This window comes from Phaeoacremonium minimum, assembly GCF_000392275.1.
Source record: "Phaeoacremonium minimum UCRPA7 unplaced genomic scaffold PA7_03_scaffold_27, whole genome shotgun sequence".
NCBI classification, from domain to species: Eukaryota; Fungi; Ascomycota; class Sordariomycetes; order Togniniales; family Togniniaceae; genus Phaeoacremonium; species Phaeoacremonium minimum.
The window spans coordinates 46349-72898 of record NW_006920934.1 but is presented as its reverse complement, the minus strand read 5'-3'; the positions used below and the strand labels follow the sequence as shown (position 1 = coordinate 72898).

Genomic DNA, 26550 nt, shown 5'->3' with positions numbered 1-26550 from the left:
TGTAGAAGTTCTCTTCTCTTGCAAGTTCTCCGTTCCAGGGGAGGCATCAGCGGCGTGGCCACTGGCGTCAGGGTTGTCATCGCCGTAGGTCGTATATTCTACGGTTGACGGCCATCTCAATCTCAGTTTCTCCAATGGCTCATCCGGTGGGATGGAGGGGACCCAGCTGAGGCGCGACTGCTCCGTAACGATCGCGTCTACGTCAGGGGCGCACTTGCATGCCTGGCAATAAGGAACGCCGGCCTTCACAACAATATCAGGCTTCTGACAGTCTGGCGTATGCCAACGGGCCATGGCCCCAAGAAATAGCCTTAAATTGTTTGAGCTGGATCTCAACTTTTCAAGAAATAGTTGATGCCTCAAAAGATGATAAGGCTGCGGGGTATGAATACTACAACATTTGGATCAGCTTAACCCCTTAGAAACTAACGAGGCTGTGAGTGGCTCGTGATTTTGGAGAGCAACCTTTATCAATTTACAAAAGGAATATGAGACACCCTGACTGTGACCCTACTTTGTCTAAATGGAGATTTGATTGGCTTACAACCGTATGGAAGCCAAATAATAGAAGCGATGCTGTAAATGTAAGCGTTGATTACTTTCACCGTTGAGATGTTAGAATTTCACTGCAACGCGACAATCTTCAAAGATGAGAATGGTATCAAAATGTCTCTTCACACAAAAACCCCTATATCATACACTACATTTAAGGCGCTCTGACCTATCCACCTATAAATACAGAACGTTCTCCATCAACACTTGAGTCAATTCGACCCTGTCAATCCTCAGTCTCCTAGCCTCCTCAATTTCCTGGCCGTCTGCCTCTCAACTATTAAACTGACGCTGTAGGTTGTTTCGACAATGATGAGGTGATATAGTATGCAATCGTTCCGGGCCGGCCCCTTCCCTCCCAAAAAGAAGTTATTTTTCTGCAGTCGTCCTTTTCGGCACGAACCGGAAAAGGGTATCATCCGTGGTAGAAGCATTACAGGTATGCGATCCGTTTACTCATGCAGGAAAATTTGGTGTGCAGAAAACGCCGTCGCAATAAAATAAAAGAATTTGTCTATAGTGGTACAATCGTGATATTGTAAGGTCATAAAGACGTCACATCGGGGTTTCATCGGTAAGTGCCCGCCTGCGAGGCAGAGGACGACATGCTCGGGATAGCAGATTCTCGTCGTCTGCTGAGGCTGCTCGTTCGGTTGAGTAGAGCTGTCTGGCCGAGAGAGAATTGTCGCTGCCCGCGATCTTCAGCTAGCTTCTCCACAACACTGTTCGTATCGCGATCTGGAGTTGATCTGTCTAGATATCGACGTGAAGCGAGTGTAGTGGGTGTCGAGGGGGCAACTAAGCGAGAATTCAGACTGGACGGAACGAGTCGCCGACGAGGCAGTGCAGAAGAGCCTAAGGAGCTAGAGTCTGTGGCAGGAGCTTGACCGGAGTAGTCACGGTGTGACCCCCTTAAGCCCCCAACCTCTGTGACTGCTCTCGATGGGGCACGGAAGCGAGGCTCATCTTGCTCTTCAGCATTTGCACCTCCCCGGCTTCGGAGTAGGAGAGATGTTTTGCGACCTGGTTCCTCTGGCTCTTCAGTTCCGGCTCGACGAGTTCGTAGAAGTAGGGATGTCTTCCGGCCCGTGTCCTCAGGTTCTTCTGTCCCAGCCCTTCGCGTACGACCGATTAGTAGTGATGATTTTCGAGATGCCGCGGCGCCTTCGGTAGGCGTATTCGGTGCTAGAGCATATCGTGGACTGGGTAGAGCTGTCGAGTTAAGCATCGTCGCCCTTCTCTCCTCCAATCTTGACGCGGCTCTCGGTGGGCTGGTTGTAGTCTCAATTGTGGGCAACGGCTGGTCAGCCAGGGCACTTCCGCGCCTCTGACTTGAGATTCCAGCTACTCTTGTCATTGTAGGACTGCTAAGCAACATCTTCTCTTGCACAGGCGTTGTTGTAGCCTGTGTAGATGAAGTAGATTTTTTCTGGTGTACCTCCTCGCTAAGCGCAAGGCACAGCTCTGTCAGACTTCGACATATGCTGTCCGCTTTCTTCCTCAGTTGTCGATCCGTCACTGTGCTCGGGCCAGCGCCTCCAATCGTGCTGGCGCCACTGGATATAGGTCCAGGCTGACCAGCAATGCCCATCATCTGGGACAAAGCTAGAGCATCCGTAGCGGCGCTCTCAATGGCATTGAAGACGTCAGTGCTGACGAAAGGTTTCGATTTATTGAGAGCCGAAAGAAGTATTGGCTGGTTGTCACGTTGCGAGGAGGTCGTGCTGCTGACGTCTGCCTGAGCTGCACCGTTCCCCGAGCCACGCTTTGGCGAGGCTGACATAGTGGTGGCATTCGTCGTCGCTGTGGGCGGTCTCTCATCTGATAATCTGGACATCGCGGCGCCCGATGTCGCGGGAAGCTTTCCCGTTAATTCTAGGCGGTGAATCCGGGATTTCAAGTCGTCTAGCTCGTCCCAGACAGTCGAAGGCGCGGCAGTAGACGCTGACGACTCGGTACCTTCCAAGCCATGGTTCAAGTCGGCACCATGATGTGGGTCAGCTGACCTTGGCACCAGAGGTGACGAGTTGTAAGTCTTGGGTAGCCCGTAGGTGTGCTTGAAGGTGGAGCTGCGGGACGGCAATCCAGCGTTGCTGTCGGATATGGATGGTCTCCTACGAGAGTAGGAAGCTGAGCCTTCCGACGGTACGTCTTGGAAGGCTAGAGATCGAGGCGTAACAGGAGACGGTCTTATCGATCCAGACTGCATGCGAGTCTTGTCTAGATTCAGGGTTGGCTTTTCTTTGCCAGTCGTTCGATAGGTCAGCTCGCGTGTCGTCTGTTGAGCGGACTGATCGTCCGCTAATCTTCGGGTCCTTGAAGTCTCCCGCTGATCAGATAATCGCCTCGTTATCTGCGGTGGGGATGTAGTTTGATTTGAGGGAACAGCAGCTGATAGAGGACGCCTTCGAGTCGTCCGTACCACTCGGGTCTAGTAGCCTGTTAGTATCAAGACATCTTGTAGCTTCCCGAGACACAATGTTGTACAGCATGAAAGAGAACAACGGGCATGTGTTGATAAAATATAGATGCATGCCCATCCTCCGAGACAGCCCACAATTAACTTCCCAATGAGTTTAGCAACTCGTTGCCAGGGTTCAGCGGGGAATAATCTTGGAACTGCACATCGGTGGATTCACAGGCTCTGGACAGATAATCTGACGCCCGAGCGCGACCGCTTAGTCCACGCTAAAAGGCATCGCGAAACAGAATCCTAGCATCCGCATCTGGCCACTTACAATCGCGTTTGGCTCCTCCACATTGCCCTCATCGTTGGCACGCCGCGATACATCCTCCCGCGCTATCCTCATGAAAATATCGGCGGTGTTCTCGCCGTCTGGTGTCGCGACGGCTGAGTCTGGGGGTGTCATTTGAGTGTAATCATCATCCGTTCTCCCCTCGAGAGCCCGTAGAGTGCGATCTCTCTGACTTGAATCATCGAGATTATCTCCTTCATCGTAGGAGCCTATTGATCTGGTGGCCATGTCGAGGACAAGGCTCTTCCGGGAGCCAGAAGATCGGAAACCTCGAATCGGGGGAATCACAGCCCGGGCCGAGTTGCTAGTGGAAAGAGGGGGCCTGAATGAGACAGGTGGTCGTGATGTAGATTTTCTACGGTCGGCCTTGTCATCGGCTATCGTAGACTGTATCGCCTTAGGCAAAAGTAGTTCCCGCTGGCCCTGTGCCCAGTCTTTCGTAGAGCTGTCGGCAGCTTGCGCGCCCTGCGCGTTCCCGACAGCGGTGAAACGTCGCGAATTCAAAGAGCTCGAGAATCCGGCGGACGTCTCGCTACCATTTGAGCTGAAGGAAGCGGGCGCACGTCGTTGTTGTGACCTCGAGGGCTGAGATTTTGTCGCGTCGCTGTGCCTGGCTACAGTGGCGGGCGAATCCAAAGACGCAGGCCTTTTGGCTGAAGTCGAAGGTGTCACCTGCACAGATGTCGCGGGGGTCTGATACGTCGAGGCTCGCGATCTTGTAGGGCTGGCCTTGGAGGTTGGCGGGGAGTCTGGTGAAGCAGGTGTGACGACAGCAGGTTTTGGGCCGCTGCCTCTGCGGTGATGTGTTATGACGGCTGCAGGCCGGGTGTTTTGGTTCTCGGGCGATCCTGACACGGGATTTGGCGGCTGCAGGTCTCGCTGGGCTGCTTGTTCTGATTGAAGCGGTGGCTGTTGTTGGAGCTGGTGTTGCTGGCTTTGGGTGGAGTCGGGGAGCGTGTCCTCGTCGTCGGGATTGGGCGACACAGGAGATGGTGGGATCTGTTGCAGGAGCGAGGGTAGAGCCAGGGAATCCTTCTTTGTGAGGTCTGCGAAGCGGAAAGCAGGAAGTTTGGACGAGTTGTGATTTTGGCGATGCGTGTGCAGGCTGCTCGGATTGTTTTTGTGGTGTTGCGAAGAGGAGGGGGTTTGAGACGAGTCGTCGGGGATTTCCTGTGACGCTGATGCTGCTGCTCCTGCTGCTGCTAATAATGAAGGTGGTGGCCCCGGGTGCGAGTCCAGTTTGGGTGAGTTGCTGTTAGAGTTTGGCGGGCTGTTCAGGTTAATGTTAGCAGCACCAGCAGCATGGCTGCTACTGACACCGCCCGCCGAGCTATTGGGATCCGTAGTTTTGGGCACATGGCCCGCTTCAGGTGCGAAACTCGACGAAGCAGAAGCCATGGCAATGGTATTGTCAAGGTGTGCGCTCCTCCCCCCGGCCACCGTCAGACTCGAACTGTCCCGTCCCTCCCGAGTTTCTTCTTTTGTTTATTTCTGGTGCTGCTCCCTTGCCTCGATCAGAAACGGGATGATCCCGCTATTCCACCCAAACTGTCTTGGTGGTCCCTTTTCCCTCTCTTATTTAGCTACCTTTACGTAGTTTCAACCTCTCCCCAATCGACTACCGGCTACTTGCGTAGTAGGAAACCCAATGCGAGCTGCCGTGTTTGCGTCGTGTACGCCGGAAATATTATGATTAGTAGTGGAAATATCAGCGAGAGAGCTGGTAGCACAACCCTCAGCCCGCACAATCCATGAAAACCGGTAGAGAGGTCCTTCCGTGGCCGTCATGAGACTGCGTGCCCAATTGGTGTCGAGTACTCGGTCGTAAAGTGGTAACGGTAGTAGTAATACGGTGCAATGTGTGGTTTATAGGAGGAAGAGAATCAAGAAAAGCTTCATTAGATCGTGGGCAACGAACCGGAGAGAGAATAGAATTGAGAAAAAAGGAGAGAGTGAGAAAAGGCACCGGGTCAATGGCCCCGTCGAGGTCGGTGAGAAAGCGAGAAAGTCAAGAGAGAGGCGATCGAATTTGTTCATATGGAGATAGTACCCAAGGGGACCGTCCGTCGGGGTGAGAAGACAAATGTGACCAAGTGCATGCTACTGCAGGGACACAAGAGGGGTTTGCTGGGTCACTTCACTCGATCCGTCACCATGCTTGCTGTTGCTCCAGTCTCTGTCCCGTTCACCTCACCTCAACGCAACGACAATCGCATCGACTACCCCCTTCACAGCGAATTCGGCAGGGGTGGGCACCGTGGGCCAAAGTACACTGCACCTAGCTGGAGATACCTTACTCGCTCGCTCCAGCCTAACATGCCTAGGTGATCTAGGTGCGTGTATGCTGTCAACCGCTCCTGTTCTAGCGGTTGACCGATCACCTTAGATTGTAACTCTACTTTCGCACTTGTCCGGGTGGCCGGGGGTCTATACCCTTTCTGAGCGGCGAAAGCACATCATGGCCGCTCAACTAAGCTCCTTGGGGCCACGCCAGTGCTTTGCAGAGGGTTTCCCATCCCTCAATTTACTGGCCATGCCCTGACGATTTGCGCCATTCACTGCCGAGTACCACATGGGTTGTGACGCTCCCGTCCTTTCCCTTTCCCAAGCTCCAACCTCCTTGTGGCTGGAGAATGGGAGCACAGGGACATGGGGGCTTTGATGGCTCCCGTTCTACGCACGCTACTTTCAGAGGACCTCGACAAGGACATCGATTTGCGTGACTTTTGAAGCTCAACGAGAAGGCTCAAGATACACATGTAGATGGGACATTCAGAGGTGATATTTGTTTTGGCCCTTAAAACTTCGTGGATGCTGATCCATGGGGCAGATGGGGGAGGCTGGATGGATCCTCAAACAGGGGAGCTCCAATTCGGGAAGGGAGCACAGACGTGACAGGCACAGGGTTGGTTTCGGGCAAAGATACGAGCGCGGAGTTCCTGTACTCGCCGAACGGACAGGATGGTGATGCTGAAGTAGCAGAATACATTGGCCAACTGATTATAGGTTGGGGAGAAGCAGCTTTGTGTTGCGCACGAGATATTTCGCACGCAGGTTTGCACCTCGTGAAGCTCGAACTGCCTGGTTTCCAGGCGGAGCCAGTCGGTCAGAACACCGATACTGAACAGGCTCCTTCAAGGTCACTAGCGCTGGCTATGCAAAGACGCCGCCCTAAAGTGTCACCGTTGTTCGTTGCTGGCGAAGGAAAAAGCAGACATGCTGAGACATATTGCTGTCAACTGTGGTATGCTGCAGGTGCCAACAGCTCACACTAGTCTAAGCAGACCGTCCCGTCTGGTCCTGCAGCACAACAGGGGCTTGCATAGAAGGACTCTCGCCTTGCTTAAGAGGCTGCAGCTCGCCAGCTTCTGATAGAGGCGCCCGGTCGCTCGAGCGAGATCATGTGGTGTGCCCACTTGCAGGCTTTCGGTTTGCGATGTGCCACTCTGCAGCTTGCTCGCAGGAGACTCAAGATCGTCTCATAGCTGGCTAGCCAGTCTGTGTGCCCCCTATTCTCACATCCATCGAGACAAAGGGAAAACGGAGCTTGAGGCACTGCCGCTGTCAGTTTCTGCGTAAAGCCAGGACGTCAGCAGCGCAATTTTGGATATTTCGATCAGAGCGTGGAGCGACAGGGCTTTAGATTGCGCTTGTTCCCCTTTGGGCAATTCGAGAATGAAAGGGCTCGCTGGAGCACTGATGATGGTTTGAGGTTTGGTGCTCCGCCATCTCCATCAGCAGGGGGGTCTGGAGGGACTAAGCAGAACGGGACTATCGTCCACGATGTACTAGCGGGGGGGCTGGTAGGAAGAGCCCCATCCTTGACCTGACGAGGTTCTTCAAGGTGAGGGATGACTTCAAATTTACCAGAATTCTTGGTATACTTTACCTTTTTTCCGTCCGGGACTTTGAAAAGAACACACGCTTAACGGATTAGAAAAGCCGTTACATCCACTTATTCGCTAGGTCGAAGTTTCTATGGATGTGTTCTGTGCTTTGTGAGCTGTCAAGCGGACCCGGTCATCGCAGGTCAGAGACCCGTTTCACCTCCGGAAAGCCTTCAATGTGACGGCCGATCAGGGAAACACCGCCCGGCCGCATCGAATCTTTTCCTTTCCTGATCTAAAGACTCTCGCTTCTCTAATCTTGACTCTGTTATCATTTACTCCAGGTGCTTAGAGGTCTGCTTAGACTCCGTGCTATGCTTGAATGTTCTTGGGCTTGCTTCTCGAGGCAGTCCATTTTCTGTCACGCCATCGAGGCCGGGGGTTTCAATACCCGCCTCCGCTACTTCACGTGTCTCTAGAGATCCGATCGCAGGTTTGATGACCGATTCGTTCCTGTTTGTGATATGGCTGCATGTGGTAGGCACTGTCCTGCAACAGAGTTTTCCCTCCAGACCGACGAGCCGAAGTCTTGCAGATCTAAGGCATGCATGCTGTAGGCACAGGCGACGCTTGCCTGGCTTGAGAATTATAGCGCGGTGTGCGCTTGTCGATTCCACTGCAGTAGCACCGAGAACAATTCTGGGGGTTGAGAAGGACTGCAAAGTAGCGTTACATTGTTGGAGGCTGGACTCCTCAACATCAGGGGTATCTCGCAGCCGCACGGGCGTCCCTGTCTCTCGACAACCAGTCACTGCCATTGCTGCACTTATCAAACACCACGACTTATTCCACCGCTCGATGGTCTCAGATGGTAAGGATTCGGGCTGAAAAGATTTCAAGCCTGCAGCATCTAGTTGACGCAAAGCCGTCAATGGAGTCGAGCATAGAGGCCGGCCATTGTGGATAAACTATATCTATAATGTGAAGGACTGGTCCTAGAGAGTATGAGTTATAGCTAGGTGTAGATCGCATGTTGCAAAATAGCCCCGCTCAGAGTCAACACTCCGTCGGTAGCTTGCATTATCACATCGCATTTTGCTGCGTAGGCTCTCTTGCAGAACATGAAGCCTCCGACTAGATGTTTCAACATCAACGCCATGCGTTAGCTTTTCGGCTGCGCTCAAGTCATGCTCATCAGTCAGGTAGATGGAAGGTCCTGTCGCAAACCAATATGCTTCGTTCACACGTGATAGAAGGAAGACTTGCTACAGAAAACGTGGTCTATATAAAACGATGCGACGGTTATTGACATTATAGCTCCATATTCCGAGCTTGTATTGGATTTGTCACTTCTCGGCTGCCAGCTTCTGCCAGACCATGACACCTCAATCTGAAGATTCTGGCCGCTCTTCACAAGTGCCAACTCACAAATTGCTTCGTGATAAATAAAGAACAAGTAATCACTAAAGAGAGCTGCTTAGATATGATAAGCCGTTGGTAGTCTACGTGAGACGTCATCGAGACGAAGTTTGACGACTAATCAAGGCGAAGTCAACGTCTGAACCACAAGGTGTCTGGAGTAAGCAGGACCAAGTAGAAACGCGTCACACCACGGAGTCCAACTTGTCCATGTGACTGCAGACAGCCTCGAACGCATAGGTTGCCCGTCAGGGATTACCAGACTGGGAAATGGAGAAGGGTGGAATTTCCTGGATCAGGCTTGCTCGGGACACGTAACCGCATGAATTTAGAGACATGTGGGCGGAGCCCGGAGATCTAAGGCGAGATGCTCTCAGCCCTACATGCGGCCTTCTTTGGTGACAAAGTCAATCAAGTCGAGGCATCGTCGCTGGCGCTGGAGCTTGCGGTAGGTAGAAGATCAATATCAAGTGAAGATGCAGACGAAGGCGAACTAGGGGACCGTCATATGCTGTCGAGATTTGGCATGCTCTCAAGACTCTAGTCGCGCCTATCATTGAGGCTGGAGAGAAAACATCAGATGTCAGCTGCTCGATCCCGAATATTGAGTTGCGTTCCGCCGGGACATCTAAACAGTTATCTCAAAATTGTATACTGATTCTGTCACCGAAATGATATCCGTCATGGGGAAGTACGAATCTGGGAGTATCTTCACGGCAGCCATTAATGGAATTCCGTGTGGGGCGCCGGGGAGCGGCAGAAACTAGTTCGTTGGTGGGGTCGTCCTTCTTTAACAGCGCAAGTGTTGTTTCAGGTTTGGCCAAGAGGTCCAAAATATAGGAGTAAATGAGCAGGGACGGGACCCGTTAATAACGTTGCCCACAGTGCTACTTCCCCATGAGACAGAGACACCATACTGCCCATGTCGGGCAGCTCGCCCGCATAATCCAGTGCCACGAGGTAAGATTGGTACAGTATCTAAGATCCGAAACACAGTGCCGGTCTAAGACCTGACATCTCCAGGATTCTTCATACTCGGCCAAATATCGTCTGATATGCCTGCATGGCGGTTGCTCGTTTTTACAGCGGACACTCCATATGTCGTACGGTGCGGAGCAAGCGACACGGGATGCGTACGCCTAAGCCGAAGAGAACGCATTCTTAAGGGACCAAAACGGAAATGAAGGCCCGAGATTCTCCAACAGCGGCATCTTGAACCTTGAAGTGTTGCTGGAGCAATGTGCAGTATACAGGACTCTTGACAGCGCAGCCATGTTTCCGGGGACTGATGCTGCTTCACAGCGCGCCTAAGCAGATGCTGGGAGTCGACTCCAGGCGGTAACATAAACTGCGAAGGCCTTGTCGCCTGTCGAGACTGGCAAGAGGATAGGATACCAGGATGCCCCAGGGAATTGATTGGGTACTCTAGGAAAGGTAATACCGGAATTCCAGTGTCTCAACAAGCGCCGCGTCCTGTGCAAAAGTCATTCATTGACTTGAAGAGATGCCGGATCTAACAATGCAAGACGCTTGGACTTGCTGTGCCCTTGGAGATTCCGAGTCTAAAACAAAGGCGACAGGGCATGCCTCACGCGCAATCTGACACAGACACAAGTAGGCACAGGCATGGCCTTTAAGTATGTTATGGCGGAGCAGGGCAGGGGAAGAATACAGCAACGCCCTGGGGCAACCGCCTGACAACGCGATGGACATCATGGACAAACGAGTTATGCCATAGATGGGAGCCTCCGTTAGATAGAAACCCTCGGGCCCGTCCTGCTGCTCACGGATAGTGAGTTTGTGGAGCATCCCACCCTACAACAAGGGTTATTGAGTCTTTGGCACTCTGGATTGAACTGGAAATGGAAATGGATCTGGATCTGGATCTGGATCTCTATTCTTAACATATCACAACACCAGGAGCTCAGCAGCATGGCCGGAAGAGCCGTGGTGCCGCTTCCGGCCCCCCAGCGAAGACAGAGAGAGGCACAGAGGCAGAAGAAAGGACAAGCGCCAGCAAGACCTCGGCTGGCATTGGAGAGACTTAAATTATCACTCGCAGGGGGGTGGGCGGCTGCTGATTGGATGAGCCGGCTGAGGACGGCGCCAAAAAGCTGTGTGCTTCGCTGCGGGGGGCTATTAATAGTAGGCGACTTGTTTCGCAAACATCCAATCGACAGGCTCCTGCTCACTTGCAGAGGCTGCAGTGGGTGCGCCTTCTTCAATTGGACACAGCCAGACCACCGGGCAGGGGGGCCCCAGGCAATAGAGGGCTCCACTGGCTCGACTCCCGCATTGAACGAGCCATCCAGCGCCCGAGACTCACCCCCCTGAAGGAAGGAACCCCCCTGGCCCCCGTGGTCAGCCATGTACTTACCATGCTCTGCTTGGTGTTAAGCGTACTGTATGGGCCATGCACCTCCCCCCCCCCTTTGTACTCTCTGTGCATCTCGACTGCCTCGCTCCTTCCGCAGTCTCTCTGTGTCTGTCAATAACGTTACTGCTGCTGCTACTGCAATGGAATAGTTAGAGTACAATGTATCTCATGCATGTGGTAATAGCAACAATCTTAGCACACAGTACTAGTAGTAGAAAGCAAGCAAGCAGGCAGGTCTTGTGTTTGGTTGCGTCTGGCGGCCCATTACCAATCCTCGTAATCGCCCATTCAGAGTCGCTGCTTTGCTCGCTGCTTGCCGCTGACTGGCCCTCTGCCCGCCGTCTGGACTGTAGCGTCCCTGTCCGCCTAGCAGCGACTTCCAATTGTCTTTCCTCGCCCACACCCGCCAGCACCCACCACCACTACCACCACCGCAACCGCCATCTTCCTACAGCCGTAGTACTTTCTCAGTAGGGACCGGGCCCTCCTCTCTCTTTGCAAACCGCCCGTCTTGGTTGCTGCTGCCCGTCGGCTCCTGCTCCTCCAATTCAACACCAATCCTTGTCGCTACCCGTCTTCTTCCTGCGACCCCCCGGGGAGGCAATTCTTCCTTCTCCAATCCCAATCCCTCCTTTGCATTCCTTTCCTACCACAATTCCTCTTCTGTCGCCATCGTTGCACACGAAGAGCGAAAAGACCGACCAAGCGACTGACTGACTGGCTGACTGACGGAGCCCGACGAGAGTTTGCGTGTGAGAGGCGAGACAAAGACACTACGACAAACGGTACCCGACCACCACCTCATCCCTCCATCTTCCCTCTCTTCTTGTCTACGATTCTGACCAGAGGCAGGCTCTCTCGACAAGTCCGACCATGTGCTGACACCAAGTGTCCTCCATCCTGTCATCGTCGTCACGCTTTCACCTCACACCACCATCTCACATCCTCATCGACTCCGAAGACACTCTACCGGTGACTCGACCCTCCGCGCAGCAAGCGAGTACACGCGAAACGACGCCTGGATCGGTGGACCTCGTCGCGACTACTCTGACGACAGAAAGCATTGTGGCTCGAGAAGGCGAACTGCTGAGCAAGGCCAGCCTGGTCTGGTAGACCGGAGGAATAGAGGATTCAGCAGTGCTGTCCCCCATCGACTTCGGACACGTTCCTTCGACATCCGTTCCTTAGTGAAGACATTTTCTTATTAGCCGCGCCCAAGGCACCTACAGACTTCATACTATCGAGTCGAACAACAAGCAACTTATTGACCTTGATTGTCGATAGCGGCTTGCAATCTGGAGAGATTGGTTCGAGGACTAGGTGAGGAAGAGAGGGAGAGTTTGGGACCAACACCCCGAGTACCGAATATGCCTTCCGCAGCAGCCCGCCGCTTATACGAGGATCAAATCCCCTCGTTCATGTCCGTATTCGATCTGGACGCCGACGCTATCGGGGACAGAGATACGGTCACCATCGTAGACCCCAAGATGATGGAAGTGGACCAAGCCGCCCATAAGATACAAAACGATTCTCACCAGCTACTGGGGCCCAATCCTGTTCAGTCAGACCACGCTCACAGACACAATGACAGCACCTCGACTCAAAATTCAGAGTCGGCAGATTCATCACCAACAACCACAGTCTCATGTACCGATTCCTCATCATTGTCCGATCCTTCTCCGTCATCATCGCCAGACTCTCCTATCAACTTGGTTCCTCTAAACTCCTTTCCGGCAACTTCGTTTGGCGGGCTGTCATCCATGGCGAGCCTCAATGTCTCAGAGGCAAATAATCTGGAGCGCCCCATGACATCGCCCTCACCCCGGCGAGCGCGCAATATGAAGGGCCTCTCGATTCAGCCCCCATTTGGCGGGAACTTGCCATCGTCTCTCGTCTCTGAACCATCGTCGCCATCATTCATAAAACCAAAGATTCCTGCCATGAAGAGGAAGCCAAGCCAACTGAGCCTCAAGACCAGCACATCAGATCTCCTTACGCGAACAACACTAGAGGTACCATCATCCCCAGCAATGCCTCCTATACTACAACGTAGAGCACTGAAGCACTCCACGTCATCCCCTCATATGCTCTCGGGTCTTAAGTCCGCAACCTTCGGTCCCGTAGGTGGGATGACATTCCCCACCGTACTCGAGCGCAACGAATCTGGTCTGTCAGAATTCCTGCGGCCCTCGAAGCCTGCTCCGCCCGTAGGTTTCGACACGACCATTCTAGAAGAGGATTCGCCCATCAAGTCTCAGATTGCAAACCGAGCTGCATATGACTTTGAGCCCTATCATGAGCATGAGAACAATGAAGACCAGAAGACACCTGGATATCCTGATGGCCCCATTGCGATCTATGGTGATGAGGTCTACCTTTACTTGGAACCGACTGCAGAAGAGGCATCAAAATTCGACGTCGTAATCAATGTCGCAAGGGAGGTGTCAAACCCCTTCAAGATGTTGTCAGTTGCACCCAAGGAGGAGACATCCTCACCAACGGTGCTCGTCGACAACTCGCCGATTCCAGACACGGCTGTGACGGCAGCAAGCTACGCAACAGCTTTTGAGTTCCCGCAAGAAGACACAACGCCGACAACACCAAAGGCGATGTTTCCTCCCAAGGAACCAGAGTACATACATATGCCATGGGATCATAACACGGACATCTCAGAAGATTTGATGATGCTCTGTGAGACCATCGAGAAGAAGACAAAGGAGGGCAAGAAAGTCCTTGTGCACTGTCAGCAAGGCGCGAGCCGCTCTGCAAGTCTAATAATAGCTTATGGAATATATCAGAACCCTGAGCTTAGCGTAAATGACGCTTACTACGCCGCGCAAGCAAAGAGTCGCTGGATCAGCCCGAATATGAGGCTGATGTACTGCTTGCAGGACTTCCAGAAGGAGGTTGGGAAGAGGAAGCAAGCTCCTGGATCGGCATTCCGACCACGCACCGGCAGAAGCCCTACGAAGCATAGGATGACGCTTTCTGTCGACGCAATCGATATATCACCCAAAGAACCACTGACAGCACCTCTACCGGGTGAGGATAACATGTCAGTGGCCGCGAGCCCCGACAAGAGCCCACTACGGGCGCGTGGTAACTCGACTCCCAATCGAGATCCAATTTCTGCAGGGCCGTCATCTGCACCTTCGAGTTTTTCTTGGACCGAGAAAGAGGATGAACAAGACCGTGGAAGATTCGGACGCTTCAACATTCCTGAGATATTTAGGCCTTCCCAGCCGGATTCAGGCTTTGTCTCATCAAGCTCTTTCAGTTCGTTAGCCAAACCACCTCCATCGCCTTTCAAGCCGCCCCCTTCCCCGGGATTTGGCGCTCATCGCTTTGCTGGTGGGCATGGAAGTTTTGGATTTGCACCCCTAAGCCTGGGCGAATCCTTGAAGAGTGACGCCAAGGTCGAGGCGGCTCCTATCGAGCAACATGTCACCATGGTTAGCAGATTTCCTGACGATTCTGCTTTGATGTCGCCGAGAGCGGAAACCATGACGAACAATCCCTTTCACGAGAACTTCTCGGACTTCACAGGTATGCAATTTGTCGAAGTACCGCCGACACCCAGCGAAGGGCTTTTCTCTCCCAGAGAGACAATGTTTCCGAGAGATCCATTTTATCCCTTTGGACGGCCGTCACAGGTTGCGGACCCGAGAAGTCCCCCAACACAAGGCGAAACGCCAATTGTTCGCTCTATTGACGAACTTTTATGAGATGCCTATATCTTCAGAAACCGCATGAGTTCTGTTCATTGCTATATCATTTATCCCAAAATACAACAGCCAGCACGCACTCAATTTTGTCAAACAATTACGACTGCAAGACACCGGCGTTTGGATTGAAAACACTGTGCATACCCCAAGGACCAGTGGCGGCATATTGAGATATGAAACCAGCAGGCGCTCACAGAAGAGTCCCTTTCATGACTAGTCGGACGCTGCCATACATCAATGACATCAATCGCTGAAACTTATCTATTTTCTAGCCTGGGTTTTTCATTTGTCATTTTCTGGAGTGCGACTGCTTTTTACCTTCACCGCGACTGCATTGCGGGTTGGCGAACCGGTATAACTGGCGCCACGAAAGCAGGCCAACCGTACTTAACTTAAATGTGTAATCTACACGGATAAAAGGGGGGAACTTCTTTTTTCATCTATTGGACATACTCCTGGATCGGGACACAGCAAAAGGCGCAGTAACGGGACTCGATTGAAAAGACAAGCCACGAGGCTCGATATTCATTTCGTTCACAGCTGCTTAGACGCATCGGTGCATTCAGGGTCTCAGAGAGGTGGTAGAGGCGGGGGCACAGTCTGAAAGGGCTTGCAACGCCCTTTCGGGCGGGTTTCGCTCCTTGGAGATGGGGAAACCAGAGGAGCGGCTGGGTCGTGGTCGTGGTAGATGAGATATTCTATGTGCCATGCAACTACAGGACCAGGAGGCATGATGCGTTGGAGATGGTGAAGACATAGCAGCAACAGCCTTGTGGATAGCAAAATGGAAATATATGCTGCCATTCGCAGCAACCTATAACTGGATATTCTTTGCTCACGGTGACCGTATCGGTGACATTGAATGATTTCCAGTGAAGAGACATTGAGCAACCCACCGAAATAGTCATCTGTAATAGCTATGCTTTCACTGACACAACAGACTTGACAGTGAAGTTTTGATATACGATTATCATGTAGCTCGCTTTTCACTCCGTGCCCTTCTGAACGCCGTTGAATTTGTTCGAAATTGAAATCGATACGCTTTCCCCACGACTTGAACCACAAACGTCTTTTCACTTTGAACTCGCAACAAGGAACATTTTTAGAGATCTGATCAAAAAATGCCAAAACTCCCCTTCCCATGCATACATGCTTGTCTTGGTTCTTTCTTTTTATCTGTATAAAACTCCATACACACCATCAGGACCAGGTCCGCCTCTACTGCGCCTTCGCGTCCGCAGCGGCCTTCTTTGCAGCGGCCTTCTGGACCTCGGACCGCCGCTTGATCTCCGCCTCGACGCCGATGCCGCCGAACACAAGGCCCACGCCGAGCCACTGCATCTGCGTGAGGTGGTGGCCGAAGGCGACGACGGACAGGATCATGGTGAACATCTTGCGCGTGACTGTGACGGTGACGAGGATGACGGAGCCGAAGTTGGCGATGGTGTAGACTAAAGAGAAAAGCAAAAAGAGCCATGTCAGCCAGGCTGTTCCGTTCTGCGCTCCCAGCGAGAGGGCCATCCGCCAATGGATAAGAAAACTTACATATAAAGACCTGCCCGATGGCGCCGCACGCCGCGAAGCCCAGCACGTCCCTCCACACGGCGGGGTGGCGCGCCATGAAGCCGACGGCGTTGCTCAGCTCGCCCGCGCTGGCGACGTCCATGCCGAGCCACTCGCCGGCGGCGGTGTGGGCCAGCCAGGGCGTGAGCAGCAGGTAGGCGGCGGTGAGGGCGCAGCTCATCATGTTGTTGGCGCACATCATCTGCGGGCCGCGGTAGGGGCGGAACGTCTGCATGATGTAGTCCTGCGTGCTGTTGAACAGGCCGTCGAACAGCAGGTTGACGCCCAGCAGCAGCATCCCCCACCCCGTCTGCCCGCTGTGCGTGTGCGCCTTGTGCTTCTTGCCGCTGTGCAGCGTGAACACGGCCACGCCCGCCGTCACGGCCGCCACGACGAGGTACTTGTGCAGCGGGTACCGCTTCTGGAAGATGGTGATGTGCAGGAACATGACCGGCAGCAGCTTGCACGACTTGGCGAGCGTGTACGTGATGTAGTTGACGTGCGCGAGCGCCGCGTAGCCGAACGGCGCGGCCAGCGCCTGCGTGACGGCCACCAGCACGAGGGGTCCGATGATGCGCCGGTTGGGGATGATGGGGGGCACGGGCTGGCCCTTTGGCGTGCTCGCATAAAGGTAGATGCTGCCGGTGATCGACGAGAAGAGCGATTGGATTGTCAGGAGGAAGACAGGGAACACGAAGAGCTCGGTGCGATCCGGCTCCCCATAGGGTGTCGTGAGGACCTTTTCTTGGAGAAAGGCCCAGGTCAAGCTACATGAGAGGAGAAGAAGTCAGTGTATGCACTCGCGCGCAAGTCAAAGATCTGAGGCTGTGATGTTTGCTTGTCTTCAGGAGACTTACAACGACAGGTAGATGCCGGCAACAGCAACAGCCAGCTGCAAAACTCCGGCCTCCTTGGAGACAATTGGGGCCAAAGCGACTGCTGCTTTGCCATTGACGTCTCCATTCGTGGCCACGTTCTTCGGAGGCGAGCGGTCATGTTTGCTGATGTACTCGGAAGATATCTCCCTTCGAATGGGAGTGGCCTGTTTGGTTCGAGCCATGAGCGGGATCGGGGTTGATCCGTATAAGGAGAAACACGATCAGTCGTCTGCGAATTGGGACTCCGATTTAAACAAACCAATTCAGAGTAAATAATCAACAGCAAGTAGAACTCATTGTCTAAGAAAGAATTGGACAAACAAATTAGAATTATAAGAGAACGGGAGAACCAGGGTTGGACACTGTCTAAAATTAACGTTACCACTGCGCATGTCGCAAAGCTGACAAACTGGCTTCAATTCACGTAGCTAAGTTCCATCGAGGTGTCACCCCAGACTCAGCCCAACCTTATCCTTATCGAGGCTGATCTGCCGGGCGGTGAAGAGCGACTTGGGTGCTGCAGGAGACCCTTTGGCGTCAGCGGGCCGAAGCCGTGGTGTGTCCTTCATTTCGCTCCGCACTGGACTTGTCTGTGTCTGTACCACATACCTGACCTGTCTTGGGGCGCGTCTGATGCAAGATCAACACGATGTGGCGCACCAGACGAACTGGCGGTTCGCCACATTTTAGATACGCCCAAAATTGCCTCACTCTTGAAAGTATAGCTTGAAGCAGGTGGTAGAGAAGGGGAGCATAATTCTAGATTGGGTGGCTCGCCGAGGATCATCACATTCACAACCATCTGCAATAGGAGAGGCTAGGAGAAGCCACTGGGATTCTTCACGATGCCGATTTTTTCCATTGGAAGCATGTCTATGCTAGCTATTCCATGCCCGCATTCCTCCCTTAACCCCACGTAGAGAATAATGAATGCATCCTTAATGAGGCCGGAGTTTTAGCATAGGTATCACGACAGTAGGCTGTCCTCGCGCATCGGAAGACCTAACAGTGAAGAGAGATATTGGCGCGAGTTATTAAACCTTCGAATAGTGTGCCCAATGCGGGTTGAGTGGCCCATAATTGCCACGCATCGGATGATACAGAGAAAAGATGGACTGAGGATAAGCGGATGTAGAGTCGAGAGAGTGAGTGAGAGAGAGCGCAGTGGGTATTGAGGGTAGTGAGGCTCGAAGAGGTATCGAGCTAGGTGTGCTGTAGGTCCGATTCATCTTACCAGCCCAGGAGTTCTGGTGATCCGTCCCAAGCCGGCATTCTGATACGAGAGTATGGCGGTTCTCGTGTGTGCAAATGGAGAACGTCGATATTAAGGTGTAGCACCCGTCATATGACTGCCGTATGCGTCGTCCTTTTTTGGACTGCTGAGAAATGACTTTCGTTGCGATTCGTCCAAACCGGTCACGCCGAGTAAACCATCGTTTGGTCTTCCTTGCGTGTATGCAAGAACCAATATCTTCGTTGAGGAGCCGCGTGGCCATGATGAAATAAAAAGAATAGATGAGATAAGGGAGTGAAGCCAGTTCCAAGGAAAATTAAGCCCCGCGAGATATGCTTTTCGAAAAAAAGAACAATTGTCGTCACATCATTTTGTACCAACCCCGAAGACCGCCAAATAATCAGCCTTGCGGCAAGTCAGATCTGGAGATGCCCCGAAGCTCAAGGGTTACCAAATCAGACCCAAAATCAGAGACCCCCGTTAAGATATACGAATGCGTCATGCAAACTATCGGAACCCATACTCGGCGCGCTTCGAGGACCTACTCAGCTGGAGGTGCCTGGCTGCGACGCATCTTTTCAGCCTCCAGATTCTCATAGAGCAGGAACAGCGCAGTCTCGTTTGCCTTGGCGGTTCCCATGATGGTAAACATTCTCTCGCCAGTCTCGTCATGGGGAGCCTATGTTGTCCCGTTAGCAAAACAAAGCCGCTACTATTATCAGGCTATCAAGATGAAGGCGCAAGATCTTGCTACGAGTTTAGAAATTCATTACGCACCTTAGCGATTGAGATGCGCGCTCCAGACGTCTTGCGGATTTCGCTAATCTTGCTTCCCGCCCGACCAATGATGCATCCAACCATGTCTGCCGGGATGCTGATGTTCTGTGTCTGAAGCTCCTCGCCATTCTCGTCATGCGTCGGCAGGCCACGGGTGGCTGCATCCGAATCAGAGCGGCGATTGTAGGAGCGAGGCGCCCCGTTGCTGAAATCGGCGCCATTGCCTGTTCGCATGACACGAGAACTACCAGCATAGTCACTTCTGCCAGTAGGGTAGCTACTGGTAGCACTGACTCCGCCGAGTGTGCTCGCCCCGCCGGGTTGGGTGCGGACCACTGGGTTGTACAGCACCGTACCAGTGCCTCGCTGCCAATCATCGACAAGACACTTGCAGATCTCCCAGATGGCTCTCTGAATGCCCTCTGGTGTGCCCTGAACCTCTACAATTCTTTCAGTTGACTGAGGTAGCATCTCCTTCTGTGCGACCATGCGCACGCCTGATACGTCCTGGATGTGCTTGATCTTGAGGCCTTGCCTACCGATGATTGTGCCCATCTGGTTGTGGGAGATAAGGAGCTTGATCGCTATGTTATCACTGTCAGCTCTACGCCTATAATCCTCCAAAGCTCGAGGGACGTACGGTGGGTTCCGTTGCCTTGAATCACACCACCCATACCCATTGCAGGTGCACCTTCGAGAAGAGCGCGCGCGACGACAGCATAAGCCTTGGAGATGGCATCACACCCGCCGGTGATTGTGAGGACTCGGTCGTGAACACCCTGCACGACCTTGCTCACGCCAGCCTTGACGCCAGTCTCGTCTCGCAACTCGGCAACATTCTTCCCGCCTTTGCCGATGATGACGCCGGCTTCCTTCGAGGAGACGATGGCTCGCAGAGTCAACTGGGCCTGAGCGTATTCTTCGTCCGTCTTCGGGGCGGGTTCTCCGTCAGGGCCTAGGCGCGGCTCGCCGTCACCGACTCTCATATGATCGAGACCATCGACCAGGTCATTGCCGTTGGAGGGAATTGAGTCCTGAAGAGCAGACATCTTTGAATGCAAGTACAACAGAAACAATTACTGCAGTGCACTGAAAAGCTCAGCAGACGGGGCGTTGTGTGCTGGACGTAATTTGAAGCTGCGCTCGGTCAAGAGAGCTCAGTGCGACAAGATCTGGGTGCCGATTGTTGACCCAAGCTGCTCGAGAGGTTCTGGTTAGCACGTGTGATCTGGAGGGAGTTGGTGAGGCCTGCGAATAGGAATTGCCCGGCGCATAAACAAAGCAAGGCCCGCGTGAGCTGCAGGAATCTCCCAATGCACCTAGCGGTCGAGTTCTGCAGATGCTAGGCGAGAAAAAGGAGCCAGAGGAAGAGGAGGTGAGGCGAAGGTTGACCGGGGATGGATTGACATGAGAGGACAGTACTCTCTCTGGCGGGGCAGCAGCAACGTACAGAGGATAGCTTGGAGGCGGCAGGTAAGGATTTGCGCGCGCGCGGGGCAAATTGGAGTGGTGGGTGGTGTATTTTCAGAGTGGGCTGGTATCCCAGGCTCAGCACGGATGCTCGTTTCTGACGTGACTAGAGGGACCGGGGAGGTAGATAAGGCGGCGGCGTCGCTGGTGACAAAGCGAGGAACCAGACGGTCGGGACCGGCGAGGATGAGTGAGGGCGAGGGTGAGGTGAGGGTGAGGGAGAAGGTGAGGGATGGGTTATGCGTAGTGGTGGCAGTGGCAGTTGATAGTTAGGAGGAGACAGAGAGAGATAGGGCCCCAGGAGGAGAGGGGAAGGATATTCGCTTTGCGGAGAAGAGAGAGTAGAGTAGAGGAGAGGTGGGAAAAGCGGCGTTAGTGAGGTAGGAGGAGGGGGTTTGCGGAAGAGGTGGGAGGGAGAGGCGTTTGGGGGCGGAAAATGACTGAAAATTCTGGTGAATGGAAAAGAATTCAAAAGGGAAAGCAGAGGGCAGACAGCCAGATAGGATAGGCAGTCTAGATGGGATGGGATGGGATGGGGATGGATGGGGGATAGGGAGTGAGGAGGTGGGATATTTTTCTGTCTCTGGCTCTTTCCCTCTCCGGCGTGCAGTGACTGTCCTGCTTTCCTTGCGATAATGAATACAGAAGAGGAGAAACAGCAGGAGCAACCAGCGCTACTACCACCACCACCACCCACCAGTACCAGCGCCAGTGCCAGGATAGGATAGGACAGACAGGACCAGCAGTAGCAGCAGCGGGGGACAGGTCCAAGCCTGCACGTGGTGGGGGAATTCAAGAGGCGGCCGTATGGGCTGTTCTGTTTGACACTAGGTAGATAGATACTTAGCTAGACTATCACCACGCGGCAATCTATCTACGTGGCTACCTACCTTCCATCTGTACTATTTTGTTAGCAGAATGTAAAGTCATGAGGTAGGTCTGTAGGCGTATCTACTACACCAACTAGCAAAGTTGATGCGAGTGGGAAAGAGGGATCGATGCAAACCCCGACTGGGAAAGTACCTCCCCCTGCCACATACCATACCTTACCTATCTATCGACCTCTTGGCTTACCTAGCAAGCCTAACTAAGTAGCCTGCATCTGGACCTACCTATGGGGCCCGTAGTTGCGGACGTTCCAAAGTACCCAGGCCTAGGTATTCAAGTACCTAGGTACCTAGGTAGGTATCTGGGTAGCTTAGAATCGACCGTGGCCGGGTGGACGAAGACACATGAGGAGATGTTGACAGCTACACAGGAAAACGAGCACCTGTGCAGTACTGGGATCAAAGGTAGCCCTTCCGCATGACATTATATGGCCATGAGTACGGTCCATCGTCTTTGAGCCGGTATTTACCGGGTATCTACTGACGATCTCCTGCCTTCCTCTCCTTCACCGGCAATGACAGTCTCTTGTCAGTCTAGCAATCTAGCCCTAGCTCCTTGAACTAAGAGGCTAGCTCGCATAAGAGCAGCATCTAAGTTATCATCGCTCAGTCCAGATACACACGCGCACGCGCACGCGGGTTGGGCTGTGCTTGCCCTGGACCCTGAGATGCCAAGTCCCCTACCTACCTACCTACCTAGATACCTCTTAGATATTGGAGGGAGCGATTCTGTCGCCTGCTATGGGTAATCCTCGGATGGCTATGTCCATGTCCAGGCGGTGATGCGATGGCGATGGCGATGGCGATGGCGATGATGATGGTGTCTCGGAGCATCATCTCATTTTGGTTCGTCGTGCCTTCCTTCTTCTACTTCCATTGTCTACCCAGGTAGGTACTTTATACAGGTAGCTGCATGGTTTTCTTCATCCTTGTTGCTGGCGGGGTAAGCAGCAGCAACCTTGAAGCAGCACCGCCCAACAACAGCAGGAGCAGCGAACCTGCCCATACCCAGGTAGCATAGCATCATCATTTGCTTGGGTCGTGCCTGCCTGGGCTGGTCATCGGCACTTCTTGTTCTTTCTCTCCAATCATCTTACATCCATCTACCTTATCTCCTGCGCGAAACTGCTCGTCACTCTGCCGAATCATTTCGCGAGAAGACAGTAGCTGGGTACGGAAGAGGAGTTGATATCAATTTGGGCCTTCCCAGCCATTTCAAGACAATCTTACCTCTTCTGGACGGCTGGAGCTGCTCTTGACCGCCATCAACCGCCACGGCACTGACGAATCTGGGAAGGCGGTTCAGCGGTCAGCATCTTCTCAGCCCTATACTTCCTGCCCCGGCCACCACCAGAGTTGCCCTACTATCGTCCGAGTGGTTGTCATCGTTCTTTCTTGCTTAGGAACCACAACCTGCACTCTTCAGATGTACCTAGGTCCTCCGAGATGCTGACCCGCGCAACATTTTCACCAATTACGAGTGTCCTTATCTCTATAGAGCAACCTTGGAAGGCAGTGTAGCTACCTAGGTAGCTTATCATCCATCATTCGACTAGGTACTGTACCTACCTAGGTAGGTATTTAGGGTATTGGATTGCGCCTACCACAGCGATCTACAGGATATCCCTATCTTTTCATAAGCATAACCACCTCGCCCTTACGACCTCTGATCGTGAAAGACGGGACTGGCATTTTCCAGCTCATTTCCCCTACGGTGGGCTGATATAAAAAGATGTGTGCATCATAGTATCGAAAGTCTCATGTTGCAGAGATCATCTAGGTGGGCGACGTGCTTGTAGACATACCTGGGTATCAAATACAGCACGCTACCCTGTCTATTGACCAGTGATACACCGACCATGCCGAGAAGAACAAACAGACAAATCTTCCCTTACCTTGCTTGACCTTGCCCGCTTTCCAAGGTCAATATAACTATTACTCTATCCTGCAGGACGGTATCCACAGAGCAAACTCCATTCCATGCTTTCTTCCTTGTACATCTTGCATCCCCAACCTCAACCTCTTCAACCTCCTAGGATCCTCACCAGGGCTGTACCCGCTAGGGTTGCTCTCACACTGTCAATGTCAGAAAGACTGGCCAAGCCTGTGCTTTTCTGAATCATCGTTCTTGGACCTCTTGGCTCGACCAGGACAAGGCCTCGAAGTAACGGAAGAACGCCGTAACCTGGTCCCAGCAGTAGTGCTGTTTTAGTGACGGTGACGGTGACAGTGGCACCCCACTTGCATGGCATGGGAGGGACATGCAGCTTGCAGCATCCATCCAGGACATCCAGACAATCCGTCCTCACGCACACTCTACATCCACAGTATCCACTATTTGGTTCATCTACATCCCGCGTCTGAGGTCTCCATCGACGTTACCACAGGAATAAATAAGAGACCGCTTAATGGCCCCAGCGCCCTTCTTAGGATGCTTCGGGGAATTTTCGTTTCGTAACCTCCGCGCGCCGTTGCAGATCGATTCTCTCGCCAGACCATGCCGAAGAGGGCTTCATGACGACTTAGTCCGCAAGTCAACCCGGTCAAGCAGCGAATCTCCGGATCAATCACCTACATTAATCCCCTCCCCTAGAGGCGATGCGGGAGGCACAGGACCTACAGACAACAGCAAGATGCTGCAGAAACCGCAGTACCGGCGAACGCGGGTAGATAGCCCCCTTGGTTTTGCCTGATTGCAAACACCGGTGAGGGCAACCCGGCACCAGAAGCGAACACATAACTGTACCCGTCTCTTCAGACCTCCGACCCCTAATGCCTGTTCATTCTTGCACACTTCATGCGAAGCCATCCGTCCACCGGCAGGCCAGCCGGCACGAGCCTTCCAGGAGCCGCCACTGGCTACCGAAAACGGCGTCCAGTGATGTCCCATGCTACCGGCCAACCCATTCGGGTCCTCACTCACCACCTTCAGCAAGCATCGCCAGGGTCATCCGACCAGTAATGGCTTTCCTTCTCCTCTTTGCAGTCATCATTGGCCAGCCGCATCTGCATTCCCAAGGTGGGGTTTGTGCTAATGTGTATCCTACCCACGATGGCACCGCCTGCGTCTCTGCAGTAGCTTGTTCGCTTATGTACATGAATCCAGCGCTTCATTCGATAATATGAACGACACCCCGGACTCGACAGCAGCTGCAGACGCATTGCTCTCGATATTCTGCACCTCCGCCCATGACCGCTGCTCATGCGGCCTGCGAGAACAATCCAAGCTGCGGATGCTGCGGTCTCGTTGAACTCGAACTGGAGAGCGAATTTGCAGCTCCAGATCGGGAAGAGATCATTGGATGATCAAAAGACATAGAATATCATCATGTGATTCCTCTCAGCTGCATTTCATATTAGCTTCTGACCGTACTCATATTGTCTACATTTACAATTGGGCCACTTATCTGGCCGCTATTTGCAGGTAAGATCGAAACAATAACTTAACGGGGCATGGTCAAGACAGCGTTGTAAAGTCTTGGCTGCGTAAAGATGACGCATATTCTTAGGTCTGCTTAACAGCGTCAAGGGTTCCGTATATCAGCAGCAATAAGAGGTTGAAGGTATTTCATATTTTGGCTAGATAAACCTCAAAACACAATCTACAGACTGAACTCCTTTCCTTGTGAATATATCGTCATCATGTCAAGTACATCTAAAGCGCCATTCCATATCGCCAATCAGCCATGTAGCCAGCCAATCATGCATTCATCATCTCGACCGTAGCTGAGCCTCATGCTCCAGCCAAAAGTTCCGGCAAGCCCTGTGACCCCAATGCTCTACCCACCACTCGCCGAAGCTGTCCTCGACCTCAAAGTCGACGCCCTTGACCCTCTCGTCCCGCCTCAGCCCGCACACCACGCACGGCTTCGGCGCCGTCGGCACCGTCTTGGCCGTCTGCACCGCCAGGTGCTCCCCGAGCTCCGGCATGTGCAGCGGCGGCTCACCACCTTTGTCCTTGCGCCCGGCATTGACGGCCGCCACCGCGCTCCGCAGCCGGCCGGCGCTCTCCCGCCACAACGCGACCACGTCCGCGGCCTCGCGGTCCTCGCGCGCCGACTGCGCCTTGTCCACGCCCGCTAGCTTCATGCCGCCCTTTCCGCCCGCCGCGCTGATCGACATGCCCTGCGCGAGGAACTTGTCGCGGTGCCAGCGCAGCTTGCGGCCGGCGAGGACGCGCGCGGCGACCGTGGCGAGGAGAAGGTAGGCCTGCAGGAAGGAGGCCGCCTCGGGCGAGGCGAGGACGCGTGTGCGCACAGAGGCGGGCTGGGAGGCGGTGGGTTTGAAGAGCGAGGTGGATGCTTGGGAGAGGAGGGAGGGGAAGATGGAGAGAAGGATGGACGGCGGGGGGATGTTGGTCGGTGGAGGCGCAGAGTCTGGTATGGATGATACAGCGGTCGCTGTCTTGGCTTGACTCTGTATCTGCGATGTCGATGACTCGACTGGGTCGACTGCGTCCCAATCCCAAGTTGATTCTACCGGCTCAGGAGCCGGTTTGGGTGCTGGTTTGGTGACGGCCTTGACTGTAGGTTTGGCTTTTGGTAGGCTTGGGGCAGTGGCAGCCTTTGGAGGGAGATCCTCGAAGGCGCCCCAGTCGTCACCAAAGTCATCGTTTGCCGCCGCAGATGGCTGATTATCTATGCTCGGCCATGCAGTAATCGGGGAGGGTGATTTCAGCTTGTCATCCTTCGGAAACTCTGCCGACACAGGGGTGACAATTCCCATGCCTGGAAAGGGGTTGCGCTCCTGGTAAGATGGGGACTTGGGCGCATTGGGATATGGCGATGTGGGAGAGATATTTAGACTGAGCGTGGACAACAACTGAGTTGGAGGCTGCTTCCTAGCCGGTGCCGGAGCCGACTCCACGTAGTCGGTCGACATCAAGTCTATGATGGCAGGTGCGGGCGTTGGTTTTGACGCCGGCACTGGTGCTGGCTTTGGAAAGTCTGAGTCTCCAGTCTCAAAGTCGCCAAAGTCATCATCATCCTCATCATCATCGGGTGGTGCCACGCCGTCGAAGTCGTCTGCGTCAAAAAGCACATTTGGGTCCGTATTCTTAGGTTTCGAGGAAGGCTTAGCCTGCAT

At 53.4% G+C, this 26550-nt stretch overlaps 4 protein-coding genes across 4 annotated transcripts; 1 reads left to right on the top strand and 3 right to left on the bottom strand.

Moving 5' to 3' along the window:
- Nucleotides 1–12298: 12298 nt before the first annotated feature.
- Nucleotides 12299–12723, top strand: UCRPA7_337 (putative tyrosine-protein phosphatase pmp1 protein; the record flags this gene model as incomplete). Its single annotated transcript, XM_007912933.1, has 2 exons — nt 12299–12492; nt 12543–12723. The coding sequence occupies 2 exons, from the start codon at nt 12299–12301 to the stop codon at nt 12721–12723; spliced, it is 375 nt and encodes a 124-aa protein (XP_007911124.1).
- Nucleotides 12724–15874: 3151 nt separating this feature from the next.
- UCRPA7_335 (putative udp-glc gal endoplasmic reticulum nucleotide sugar transporter protein) lies at nt 15875–17279 on the bottom strand (the record flags this gene model as incomplete). The annotated part of the gene is made up of 3 exons (XM_007912932.1): nt 15875–16107; nt 16202–16986; nt 17077–17279. 3 exons carry the CDS (start codon nt 17277–17279, stop codon nt 15875–15877), a joined length of 1221 nt encoding a protein of 406 aa, XP_007911123.1.
- Nucleotides 17280–18872: 1593 nt separating this feature from the next.
- UCRPA7_334 (putative kh domain rna-binding protein) lies at nt 18873–20157 on the bottom strand (the record flags this gene model as incomplete). Its single annotated transcript, XM_007912931.1, has 3 exons — nt 18873–19010; nt 19109–19692; nt 19749–20157. The coding sequence occupies 3 exons, from the start codon at nt 20155–20157 to the stop codon at nt 18873–18875; spliced, it is 1131 nt and encodes a 376-aa protein (XP_007911122.1).
- Nucleotides 20158–25176: 5019 nt separating this feature from the next.
- On the bottom strand, nt 25177–26550 carry UCRPA7_333 (putative serine threonine-protein kinase ppk6 protein; the record flags this gene model as incomplete). Its single annotated transcript, XM_007912930.1, has 1 exon — nt 25177–26550. One exon carries the CDS (start codon nt 26548–26550, stop codon nt 25177–25179), a length of 1374 nt encoding a protein of 457 aa, XP_007911121.1.